At 37.1% G+C, this 13,685-nt stretch overlaps 1 protein-coding gene across 1 annotated transcript in view; it reads left to right on the top strand.

Moving 5' to 3' along the window:
• Positions 1–13,685, top strand: part of LOC149806291 (calcium uniporter protein, mitochondrial-like) — a 93,356-nt gene that overhangs the window by 16,094 nt on the left and 63,577 nt on the right. The window contains exon 2 of the mRNA XM_089951234.1: positions 1,850–1,922. Coding sequence (XP_089807360.1) covers positions 1,850–1,922 — 73 coding nt within the window. The remainder of the gene's footprint in view (positions 1–1,849; positions 1,923–13,685) is intronic.

Genomic DNA, 13,685 nt, shown 5'->3' with positions numbered 1-13,685 from the left:
AGTTCAGCATTAGGTCAAGAGTTGGAGCTTGGAAGAATTACTAGTACATTCATAACATCATGTCTACTGGTTTAGATGAGTGAACGTTTGGAAATTTGCTTTAGAAATGTCATGAATATTGAAATCAGGAATTTTATTTATTTTCTGACTGAATCACCTTACACAAAACTGTGAAAAGGATATACATGTATTGCTTCATGGATAAGTGGTTTTTGACATTATGGGTGATATGGCATTTAATAAACCCATTTCATAATATTTGTAAGGGAGGTATTATTTTCTGTTGTCATCACTAGACCTTTAAAATTTCTTATGAAAAGAATTGTGACAGACAAAAACAAAGCTGTATAAAAGATTTAAATGTCAGTCTTCTCAGTACATATAAACTGGCCACTGGCTAAATTACTGACTACCTACTTTTCCTGTTGAGCCAAGTAGTTTTATTATTTCAAAGATCATGATTACCGTTGTATATTGTTTAATCTTCTACTTTTCATTTTCCGCCTGCTACTATACAAGATAATGAAATGGGTAAGTTGTTGAATCAAGCTCATTTGCATGTACTGTTGTGACAATAATCACAAACAGATGATATGTTGTTGATTTTAATTGGCAGTTATTAGCAAGCATAACAGTGCTATGTTAGTGGTATTTCTCTTACTTACATTGCACCTAAGAAGGTTCTTGATGCCAGTAGAGAGGGCTAGGCAGCAGACAAAACAGGTATTTAATTCATTCCTTTGAACTGCTAGTTGAGCTGGGTAATACATTATTGATCATATACAATCACTTTAGAAACTCCATGTGAGACATCACATAAACAACATCACAAGTCTGTATAGCTTGCCTCATCCTGATTAAATGGCTTTTCCAACAAGTGTTAAAAGAATCAAGAATTTTCTACTGTACCGTATTTCCTTGTGTATGAAATGCACCCAGCTGTGAAATGCAAAGACCATGAGCTGATGTTGCATATATATGTTGGGAGATTTAGGGTCTAATTGATTGCTATTAAGTAGCAGCCCTCTGTACATGTAAGTTAAGATTTTAAACAGCATTGACACTAATCAGGTTCTGTGCCGTTTACAGTTGTGTTTTACACAGAAATATCACATATATTGATAGGGAATTTGCATTCCAAAATATGTAGTCTAAAAGACAACCAAGATAAACAAAAAAAGGCAGAAGGAAATTAAATTTACTTTCATTTTCCCCACATGTATTTGCAGTAAGATTTTGTCTTTGTTTCCCCACACATTTGTAGGATTGCATATATCACATGTCTGGAATAGTCATCAGGGAAATCTGTTTTCATTTTCATGAAATTTCCCAAAATATATAAAAGGTATAAGTTAATTCTTGATTTGCTTCAGGAAAATGTCCAGTTTTTCTCACTTTTTTTGTCAAGATTTTATTCTGAATAATGGAGTGCCTTTGTCAGAAAAGAAAAAATCACCAATATGAAGAAGTCAGAGAAAGTTTAGGCACATTTTGATAAGTTTTTCTACTCTCAAAAAAAAAATCCTGGTGATATCCAGAATGTCCTCTTGATGCTGATTTGGGTTGCAACCCAGGTGTTGGGAACCACTTACCTTGTCCAGCCCAGCCATGCAATATTTATTCTTTTTTTTTCTGCATGTCACCCAGCAATTTTTCAATATTGCTAGAAACTATAAAATTTGGAACTTAACCTTGGGATACAGTTAGGGTGTTTTATGGTTGACTTGATTTTGGGTGTGTGCATCAAAAATATGTCATAAAATTGGTTTTGTAATTTTGAATATAGAAATTAATTTATTGTTGTTATTGTTATTATAATTATTATTATATATTTTGTTTATATTTTCAGATCCTAGTTGCGAAGTTTCTGAGATCTTCTTTTCCCAGTAGTTTTTACTGCACATCAGTTAAAAATACCAGTGGTATGTAGCAGTTAAGTACATGTTTATGCAGACTTCCTGCTCAGCTTCATATGGCTCTGTAGGAATTCTCCACAATACTTGAGTTATATATAGGGGTGCAATGATATAATGGTATATTGAGGTTTCATATTCTGGCAATATATACCGCAATATTTCTGTCCCACGATTTGTTCAGTCTTGCTTTCGTCCAACAGATCTTTGTATACCGCATAATGTTTCCAGTTTAATACAAGAAGCATATTTTCTTTTTCTTTGTAGATACCAAGCAAGATAATTTAAAACAAGATTCACAGTACCATTATTCAGGCAAAGTTTAATTGGGGGGTGGCAAGTCAAGAGCTGGGGATATTTTTCCACTTATAAATGATAATTTATAAGCTTCACTTTGCCACAGATATTTATGTCCAGTTCATAGTGACACAGAAGAGTACATGTTCATAAATACACAATTCCTCTAAAATAATTTATTTTTTATCCAATGCCTGGAGTGTACATACAACAAAGCATGCAACATCTGCTGTTATGATTGATATTTTAGTTTCAAAGAATAAAAAGAGAGCAAACATTTAAACAAACAGCAGCCACTTCAGATGTTTTCTGTGCAAAATACATGGTCAGATCAAAGTGCTTATGTCCTGTTAACTTCCTGTTCTTGTCTCCAGTTATAAGTTAAAGTTGATTGATTTTTCAAGGCAGTTGGCAGGCTTATAGACCTGAATTGTAATTTTCAGAAACTTTATATTTTTTAACAAATGGATTTTTAAATTATTCCCAACAGAAAAGCAAATAGTGCAGTACGATTTGAAGTCTACAAGGTTATATCACTTAAGAGATATTGTAATTTTTCAATTAGTAAATACATTTTGCAATATGGGTTTTGGTGTATCGCATTATATTGCAATTCGGTTTTGGTTGTATTGTTGCACCCCTAGTTGCCTATACATGAAATGATTGGCATTGCAGGTTGAATTGGTCAGCAAGTCATTTTATCCCCAAAGAAACCATATCCAGTGAACTTTTATGTATAAACATGTCTGGTTTGCCTATGGTGGCTGTCCTGGCTGCTACTAATGAATATTGGTTCATTCTGTCTGTGAGTGATTCTTATGCAACAGAGTGTTCAAAGCTCACAGCTGTGAAAATCACTGTTAGTGTTATGGCTAACCCATGACTAAATTTTCTTCAGCTGGAACTGAAGGATCCCTGTGAAGACTGGGCTTGCCAAGTTGGAGATAACACTTGCAACAATGTGGGCTTCAAACAGTGGGTTTAGTTTGAGTAAGCAATAGAGTGCAGACATAAGATTCTTGGGTGAATAAAATGGAATGGAATGAAGTGATTGCCCAGAGAGAACCCCAAAGAATTGAATAAAGCATGCAAGCTGGTAGTGTTCAAAGACATAATTAACAGCAGTCATGTTAACAATACTTGGTAGGAGGATATAGGTATAAATATATTGACAGTGGCAAGAAACATCATGCACATAATGCACAGATGAATCCTTGGCACTAGTTAAAGCCACAGTAATTGTTATATTTGGGTAATTGGGGAAAGTAATTGTTTGTGTATATTCAGGTACAATATACATCACATATAATGGCAAAAAAGCTATTGTTTGAAACTTCCTTTGTCTATGGCAGTCCATACTCAAAAGAAGTCTTAACATGATGGAAAGTAAGTTAGATATCAAAGCCTAGCTGTGACATAATAAAGACTGGAAACCAATGTTCCAGTGCTTGCATGTTTGGACCGCAAAGTACAGACAAGTGAATGGAGCACCAACAATTCCATGAAAGTACACTGTAATTATGGTAGCTCTGTACTAGAGTCTGCACCACAGTAAAGTTATAATTTATTATGACTGTGTCACATAAACTTAAATAAGTCTATCAAATATCTTTGAAGAATGAATCGTCTCAGAAAGGTTGCATGCATGTCTAAAACCTCTCTCTTGTGGCACAGTCATATGATCCTGTATAAATAGATGAGGCATGCTGAATTCACACAAACCACTGCAGCGGATGCAATTTCTAATACACCGTGGATGTGATGTTCATGTTCTAAAAATTACCAAGAAACTGAGGACCTGTTAATAGAAGGAAAATTCAGTGAGCATGTGTCAACATTTTCATAAGAATATGAGTCAATCGCAAAAGATACATTTTGGAAGCCAGGAATGATGAAGCTTTGGTGAATTGGGAATGATGACAAGTAAAATAATCGAATCCAATGATTTCAAGTGGACACATCCAAGATATGGGCATACATCATCTACATGTATCCACAGAGAAACACCTCCAAAAATTGTATATAAATTGATGCACCAGTGAAGGAAATGGTGTGCACATCTTGCCATATAGTGAACACTTTTTTTTACATCAGGACACAGCTTTACTTATCCACTGATCAATGGATATTATTTTTGACTGCACACATGTAATAAATATACAAATACATTGGATCCACTGAAAATACACCCCACCACACCCCAAAAAATGTCTTATTGCATTAGTTTTAAAGCTAGGGTAAGTAGGGATATATATATATATATATATATATATATATATATATATATATATATATATATATATATATCTGTGTGTGTGTGTGTGTCAGTGTTATAATTATTAATATATATATAATATATTTAGCACTTCAAGTACTGGTTAAACTAGCTCTGTTAGATTCGCAAATCAATTTGGAGAATTTATTACTTTTGTATATTAAAAAAAATTGGATTTTTCTTTTACCCTGTGGGAAAAAAGTGCTAGGGCTGGCAATGAAAATCAGGGATGGTCAGCCAACTGGAAACAAACTTTTTGCTTTTGGCTGGGGATGGACTGCAACACCTCCCATTCTCATATGTTGAATACTAACATCATCATGATCTGGTTCTATTACTTCATACTTCTATTGGCTTTGCCCTCTGAGCAGCCTAGATAGCACTGTGGACTATTTATGTATTTGGTGTAACAATTGGATGACCATTTACCCAGTTGATAACGTCACAGACCCCATGTAGAACAAATGCTCACTATAATATCAGTTTCCATCCAGTGAAAGAGAAATTGCATGGGATCAAGAAAAACATTTCATTACAGTGGTTCATTTGTAGACACACACTTTCAGAAAGGGTTTGTTTAGAAAATGTCAATGAGGAAAGCAGTGTTTATGTGGAAGTGCCAATCTTTGATAACATGTAGGATTGAAGTGATCTTGAACAATGACTTCGCCACATCACAGAAAGCCAAAAATAATCTATTGCTGCAGCCATTTATAGCAAAGTACAGTGTCAAATGCTCCCATTTCTTAGAATTGTACAAATGCTGCCAGGGGATTATTTTTAATAAGCTCTTTCAGTCTTGGGTATTTTAGATGGCCTAGAGAATGGTGGCAGTGGAAGGCAGATTATTTTCTGTCCTTGGTGAAAGGTATCAGCCTTCCTGTATTTGAACCTAATGATGCAAAGGTACAGCTTTATTGTAGGATATTTTAGGTTGAGGACACAGTTGCAGCATGTCAGAAAGTTAATAAGTCTGCTCTATTATAGCTGGCAAAAGCTGCATATTCAAGAAGTCACACATGAACATGAAAATTGTAAAAACATTAAATCCAGTGTTGTAGGCAATATGTAGAAGAACTAAAGGCTTGTTCAATAAAAGGTCTAATTCTTTGTCCAGATCCATAAGACCTGGTGTTTACAAGCAAAGGCAGTCCTTGCAGGACTTAGCAATGTGACTAGGCTTAGTTGAAATCAGCCTACTTTAATAATGACTTCTAAGCCTTAAATCACCTTTTAATAGCAGCAATTACTTATCCTGTTTCTATTGCTTAGCTATTTTCATGCAGAAAATTTGCCGTCTGTATGATGTGAATACATCCTCCCAGTGTGCATTACAATGTGTGCTGGCGGCTGTGGCCAAAACATCCTAGCATGCACTATCTGTTGCCATGGCATTATCAATGGAATTTTCTGCACATGCACCTTGATGCTGCATTGGACTCATTGAAGGTCTTGCTTAACCACAGTCACGACAGTCTAAGAGCTGGTACTCTGTAAGCCAAGACCCTCTTAGGGGACCACATTCCTACAGTGGCTTCTCAAGACTTACTTGATCACCAACATCGATCTTTTACTGCCACTGTTGGTCCATCACAATCGACCAGGAAATGAGGTCAGGCAAATTATCCTCAGGGACCGTCTGCCAAATTTTTCGAGCAGGCACAACCTCAGTACAATTCACAAATTCTTGCTAGACCACCTCCTCCCTCATCAAGAGTTATCGACTCCAGTTTCGGGAGCAATCCCTGCTATCAAGGACCCCCATTTTCTTTCCCCATTCCAATCATGTGGAATTAAGGGAAGAGGTGCACACCCTTTTGCAGAAAGGGGCAGTCAAGTTTCTAATGGTCAGTCTCCTGCCTTCTACTCCCAAATCTACTGGTCAAAAGAAAAACAAGAAATTTCAAATCATTATCAATCTCTCCCTTCTCAACCAGTTACTGTCAGAGGAAACCTTGAAGATGGAGACAACCTCCTCAATCTGGAACAACCTCCTCAATCTGGAACACTCTTCATCCGCCCAATTGGGCAGTCACCATCGACCTTCAGGATGCCCATCTACATGTCCCCATGTTTCCTCCGCACCTGAAATATCTTCATTTTTGGCTAGACCAGGAAGTTGTTCAGTTTTGGGTTCTGCTCTTCGGAATCTCTTCTGGGTTATGGGAATAGTAGGTGCCTACCTTCGAATACAGGGAACATCAATTCTCCAGTAATTCAATGACTGGCTGATTCACTATGTCCATGTTTGGTCCCTTCATCAGGATCTGTTCCGCTCTTGCTTGACCATAACTAAATTAGGTCTCCTACCCAACTTCGACAAGTCAGAGCTCATTTCATCACAGGACTTTGTTTACGTGGAGATGAACTGCCTCATGAACCAAAACTTCGGCCGGGTTCCTCTGGATTGGGTAGATTGAATCCTGGCTGTCCTAAAGACGCTACGAGCGAATACCTTTTTTTTATCTGCTCGCTTTTATCTGTCCATACTCGTAACCTTGAATGCCTGTGTTGAATTGGTTCCTTTAGGATGTCTTCACATGCATCCTCTACAGTTCCTCCATTTGGCAAGTTGGAAACCTCACAAAGATTCTCTATCAAACCTGATCCCTCTAGGACCAGTTTTCACCACCATTTGCTTTGGTGGATGAATCGAGACAGATTCCTGATGGGGGTTCCTGGACTCAGGCCAAATTGTCTCTCCACATCAACAACCTAGAAATGAAAGCAGTATTTCCTGAATTGCATGGGTGCATTGCCCTAATAAGGGGCCAATATGTCATGGTCTCATCAGACAACACGTCTGTCTTACGATGTCAAGGAGGCACACATGCCCCTTCTATTTGCATGGAGGTCTGGAACCTTTTCCTCTGGGCAGCCTCAGAGAATGTCACAATCCGAATTCACCACATTCTGGGCAAGATGAACATATTAGTGGACAGCCTGTCCAGAACCGACTGAGTCATCTTCACGGAATTGTCTCTGCACCATTCAGTAACAGAGTCCCTGTTTTCCCTTTTGGGAATACCTCTGGTGGACCTTTTTGCAACCAAGCTCAACAACAAACTTCCTGTTTACATGTCTCCAGTCCCAGATCAGAAAGCAGGGCAGTTGATGCATTCAGCTTCCAGCGGGATTGCCTATTCGCATATGCTTTTCCACCTTTCCAACTGCTGCCACAAGTTCTGCAAAGAGTCTGAACTTTTGCTGCTCAGATCATTCTCATTGCCCCATTGTGGCCCCAATGACCATGGTTCAGCGATCTCCTAGACCTCTTGATAGATCAATCCAGGTCTCTACCTCACAGGAGGGATCTCCTGTCACAGCACTGGGGATCTCTTCTCCACAACAGCCCAATCTCCACCTTCATGCCTGGCTTATCTCAAACAATCTTTCCGCCAGAAAAAGTTTTTGGACAGTCACCAGTTGCATCATTTAAGCCAGGAGAGCTTCTACATCCAAAGTTTCTGACGCCAGGTAGAGAATCTTCTGTGATTGGTACAGTAGGAAACACGTTGATCCAATCTGCCTTTCTGTAAATTCCATTGTAAAACAAAGCACCTGAGAGATAAGGCAAAAGAGAACTACTATAAACAGGCTATTGATGAAAGTAAGAGTACCAAGACATTGTGGAAGCATCTAAAAGAGCTGAACCCACCCAGGAACAGTTGTCTTCCCCCTAGATTTAAGCAGAATGATGATATTGCAACATCAACATCTTTGTCATCTTGGTTTATTAGCTCCAAGGCCTTTACTTTTCTACCAGAACCTTCAGTTGGATTCTTTCTTAAATTTAGTACTTTGACTTATAAAATGGTATGTATCTGATAGATGTGCAATAGCCCTTGGTCTCAGTATGCTTTTCTATGCTGTTTTTATATACCCCAGAGAGCAATGATCATAGTCTGAACCATTCCAGTTGCTAAAAGTTATGAACATTTCTCCTAAATAACTGTATAAATGATTAGATAGGTATTTTCAATACTGCATCTCATGTTTGTTGTGAACATTATTAATATCCCATAATTTGTTTGCTTGTTTGAAAGTTTCATATGTGACTCGGGGCCCCGAGTGGCCGAGTGGTCTAAAGCGCTCTCCATTACGGATCACTGCCATCTCACCTCTGTCTGCATCGGTTCGAGTCTCAGATTCAGCCAATATGGGTATGTGAGAAAGCTTGCCAGTAGCTTCTCGTGGGTCAGTGGTTCTTTCCGGGGGTTTCCCGGGTTCTTCCTCCACCATTAATACTGACCGCCATCTATAGCCTATTGTGTACTGAAAAATGGCATTAAACCCAACAACAACATCATATGTGACTCTGTAAACTGGTCTATATCATTCACTTTGTCATCTCTACTCCAACCACAAACAGATCTAATAAACCATCTTTTTCTTAAGCAACATTGTTTACAATCAAAGTAGTTCCTAATACATTATACTATTTTTAGACGTGTTTTGTACAGTATGAAGCCATTTAGTATGGAAAATAACTGCACGATTTTGACAATGTAAAGTTAATGGGGGAAAAGTGAGCATATAAATATATATTGAACTTGCAGAGGAAAAAAAGATTGCTTGATTGATTGATTGCTATGGACTTGCCTCCATCATGTGGAATGAATAACAATTGCTATATTCAATTATTCCAAAACCATTGAACCATTTTGAACTACATTTGGCAAAAAGCTTCCAGACATCAGGGCAATTTGATTTTTTTTCTCCAGTAATGTGAATCCACCATCCAGGATAAGATTGCAGTTTGTAAAAATGGAAGAGCCTTTAACAACTTCAGACAAATTGCTCAACATATCTAAATTTGATGGAAAACATTGTAGCTTGAAGGCCTTTTATATTGGTACACGTGATGCACTGTCGAATGTGGCAGCCATTACTAAAAGTGAAATATAATTAAAACACTTTAACAGAAAGTTGTTTATGAGAATTTGACCAATTTTTACAGAAAGCATCCTACCATGAAGGCCTTTTAATATCGGCTAAATACTGAGTTGCCATCCAACCCAATTCCTAAAACCTCACAAAACAATTGTTTTTCATTACACAGACAACTTTATATCATTGGCAGAAATTTTTGCAGTAAGTATCCAGCTGATGCAGAGTTTTTGGCCAATGCATATGCATTTGGCTATTAGAAAAACATTATTGAAGTGAGAATCTCAGGCCCACTTAGTGTTATCAATTGTATGACAGTTATCAAGACAAATTCTTGTCTTTCTTGGTCTGGATTCCAAAACAAAACAATATGTCATCTGAATTTTACATTATCTAGCAATCAGACTGGCTTAAATTTGAGGTCTTATTGAAAATTGATGAATTAGCAAATTCAGATGCCTTTCAGATTGAAAGACTTATGTTGTTGAAATAAGGGCTTATGTGTCACTATTAGAGGTCTACTGTTATTACATGTATTTGCCTTCTTATGCTGTACTGCATCAGTGATCAGATATAGTTGACTGCTTGCAGCTTTATCCCTGCAGACTTGGGGACATAGAATAGGTCCAGTGTACCCTCCTACATGTTGTAAGAGGCAGCTGATGGAGGTAAAATTCTACAATGACTGATTAGCAGTCTTGGAATTGTGACCAAAAGAGAGATGCATTTCTTTCCACACATAATGTAGGTACAGGTTGACTGATGGACATGTTTGTACTTGTCAGCATCTGAAAAGAAAGTTGAAGTAGCTGATTAAACTGCTTTCGAGTCTTTAGTTGGAGCAAACTGTGATTCTGTTTTCTACATCATTGGATGCAGCAGATTTGGATTAGATTGTCTCTTATAGTACTGTTGTTTAGATTTGCCTTCCACAAGCCAACTGTTGATATAGAGTACATGCGTAATATCAAGTCAGATCTTGTAATGATTTCTCAGAGCCATGGAATAATTTTGCTTTGGCAGATCGATTGAGATTGAAGCAGCACTTTATCCTTTTATCCAAAATAAATTGAAAGCAAAGGGATGAAATGTATTGCCTAATTTGAAATCTGTGAGCATGATTGTCATTTTTGTTCCAGATTGAGGGTTTGATGAGCAAGTAAAGTTATTAAATGATTTTGTCTGTCAGGTCAGATAAGTCTCTAGACATATTACATTGGTTATTACAAGCTAGTTGGTCAGATTAATTATTGCCTGGAAGATTCCATCTGCAGGTCCAGCAGGCATTGCCAGTGTATCTGATTTTGCAATATCGAGAAGCTACCAGAATAAAGAATGCTATTTAGTCTGTATGTTTTTGCATTATTCCGCATCCACCAGACTGTATATAGCCAACCTTATAATAATAATAATAACAATAATGTCTATATTGAAAGAGGGCAACTCTGTTAGTTAAATGTAACTAACCTCCCATGCGGCCCTCAGCATACATATATCTTCATGCAAACGTTTCTCTCTCATGAAAAAACTATTTAAGTTAGCACATTTACAAATGTATACTAAAATACATTATGAAAGCAGGTGAATTCAACTGCATATATACATTTTTGTTTCATCTTTTCGCTGACTGTTTTGATAATGACCTTCAGCAACATCTTCTTGTTCAGTTGATGATCATGTCAGCACATATATACCTTTAGGCGCTTCTGTTGTTAGGCATTTATCAGAGTGAGTTGGTATTTTACAACAAAAAGTAAGTTAAAATATACTGAGAATATCTCGAGACTTTGGGAAGCAGTTTGGAGTCTTTTTAATATGGCATTAAGGATGAGGATTTGCTGAGATTCAGTGTTAATGTTATGTGATCTATCTTTAATCAAAGCTCAGATGTTGATCGACAGCTGCAAAATGTGTTATCTATTTATTTTTGTTTTTGCACAGTCCATAAGGCTGAGATCATCATGTTACACTGCTGTCTGTTCTTCAGCTGGACCATCTGTTACCTTAAGAAATTTTTTTGGTATCTAGATAACTTTTGAGTTCTAGAGTACTTACCTTCACCAAACTTTGCTTTTTGTTATGGCAGGTACAGAAGAAACTTATTCATTTGGGGCAAATTTTGGCCATTTCAATTTCAGGAATAGAATTTTCAAGGATGTATCCAATGGTAAATTTAGGGCAATTCTAGCTGCCCATTTTTTAAGCTTTTGGGTTGTTTCAGTATCACTATTGGATGTATTTCCCTAAATTGTGCATCTGTAGTCCAAAAGAGGAAGAATGAATGCGTTATAAACTAATTTCCAATAGTTGAGTGGTAGATAATTTTTATCCTCTTTGAAAGATAAATTCTTGAGTACAGAACAAATATGTTTCATTTACATACATTAGTCAAGATTCTTATCAGCGTTAACTTCCAAAAGTTTCTCTGTGTCAGCATTTTCAGTTGATTATTAAAGCTACACAACTCTAGATTTTGATTTCAGTTCACTGGTAATCTTTGCTTGTTCCAAGCAACAATGCCTTGGTTTGTAGGGGATTGATAAACATGTTATTTAGTGAGCACAGTATTCTACTTGAAGTCTTTTTTATTGTTGTACATAAACATGCAAGTAATTTATAAACAATATGATTGTTGTTGTTGTTGTTGTTATAGGGTTTAATGCCATTTTCCAGCACAAGATAGGCTATACATGGCGGCCAGTTTTAATGGTGGAGGAAGAACCCGGGAAAACCCCGGAAAGAACCACCGACCCACGAGAAGCTACCGGCAAGCTTTCTCACATATCCACATTGGCCGAGCCCAAGACTCGAACCCACGCAGACAGAGGTGAGATGGCAGTGATCCATGACAGAGAGCGTTTTAGACCACTCGGCTACTTGGGGCCCCTATAAACAATATGAATAATTCAGGTCCTGAAATAGATTCATATGGAACTCCATAGCTCTGATTTAATATTACCAATAATAAGGTGTTGGCTTATGTCAGATAGGTGTGATTTGAATCATGAGAAGTGAGAACGTTTGTACTTTTCACCTTTCCATGCAAGCATATTTTTGACTAAGCCTTCTTAAAATCAAGGTACAAGTTCCTACCATTCTTCATTGTCTATGGAATGCAACCATTTATTAATGAGTTTTGTTAGAGGAATCTGACAGGATTATCTAAATCCATATTGGAATAGGTGAATTAAATGGTTCTTTTACAGGTAACCATAGTTGTGTTGGGAAACATGTCTTTCAAACAATTTAGACATGGTTGGCAGAATAGATGTTGGTCATTAATTTTCTGCATTTAATTTTGAACCCATTTTGTAAATAGTCATATAGTGTGGGTCAGACAAATATGACACAATGTTTATTTGTTGTGTTGGAAAATATGCATTTTTTAAAGGACATGTATTTTGTCAACTGGCCAGGAGTCAGCACAGAGTTACAAACTAAAATACTGTGAATAATTTCTGATTATGTGTTCAGTGTTTTTATTTTGGTGGCATAGCATTAACTCCCTGAGTTTATTTAGTAATGACTTAAAGATTATAGTAAAACACGATTTATAATGAAAATGACTGTAACAAAATGTCATATTACCAAGCACATTTTAAAGTAACTTTTGATGCTATGAATACTATTTTGTCATTTATAATGGAATTCAGAAATTAAAATATTCGAGGTCCCATGGATTTTTATTATATTTGGAGTTGTTTGTACAGATCCAGGCCAGGGCCCCAAGTGGCCTAGTGGTCTAAAGCACTTACTGTTATGGATCACTGCCGTCTCACCTCTGTCTGCATGGGTTCGAGTCTTGGGCTCGGCCAGTGTGGATACATGAGAAAGCTTACCAGTAACTTTTCGTGGGTCATTGGTTCTTTGGGGGGGGGTCGGGTCTGGGTTCTTCCTCCACCACTTATACTGGCCGCCATGTATAGCCTATCTTGTGCTGAAAAATGGCGTTAAACTCTACAACAACAACAGATCCAGGCTATATTGGGATCCAGTTTTAGCTCAGTGAGCAAGAAGCATAGATGTAAGACAAAAAGACTTAGTTTTTGGTTGTTTTCCAGAACATATCTGCCATTTATTAAGCCTTTAAAAAAATTGGAAATTCAAATCTGAATTTGCAAAATAACTTGTCTGTTTTTCAAAGCACTAAAACAAAAGAAGAAAAAAATACTTGGTAGATTTAGCAATGTAAAAACCATCACCATATGCATACGCATATGTGTATACATCGCACATTGAATCTAATGGATGGCAAAATATATACACGATGCAGTCTTTGCTGCCCTTAATAGTTCAGTAGGGTGCTTGAA

This window comes from Sinohyriopsis cumingii, chromosome 2, assembly GCF_028554795.1.
Source record: "Sinohyriopsis cumingii isolate HCF-2022 chromosome 2, ASM2855479v2, whole genome shotgun sequence".
Taxonomy (NCBI): Eukaryota; Metazoa; Mollusca; class Bivalvia; order Unionida; family Unionidae; genus Sinohyriopsis; species Sinohyriopsis cumingii.
This window is presented reverse-complemented; position numbering and strand designations above follow the sequence as displayed.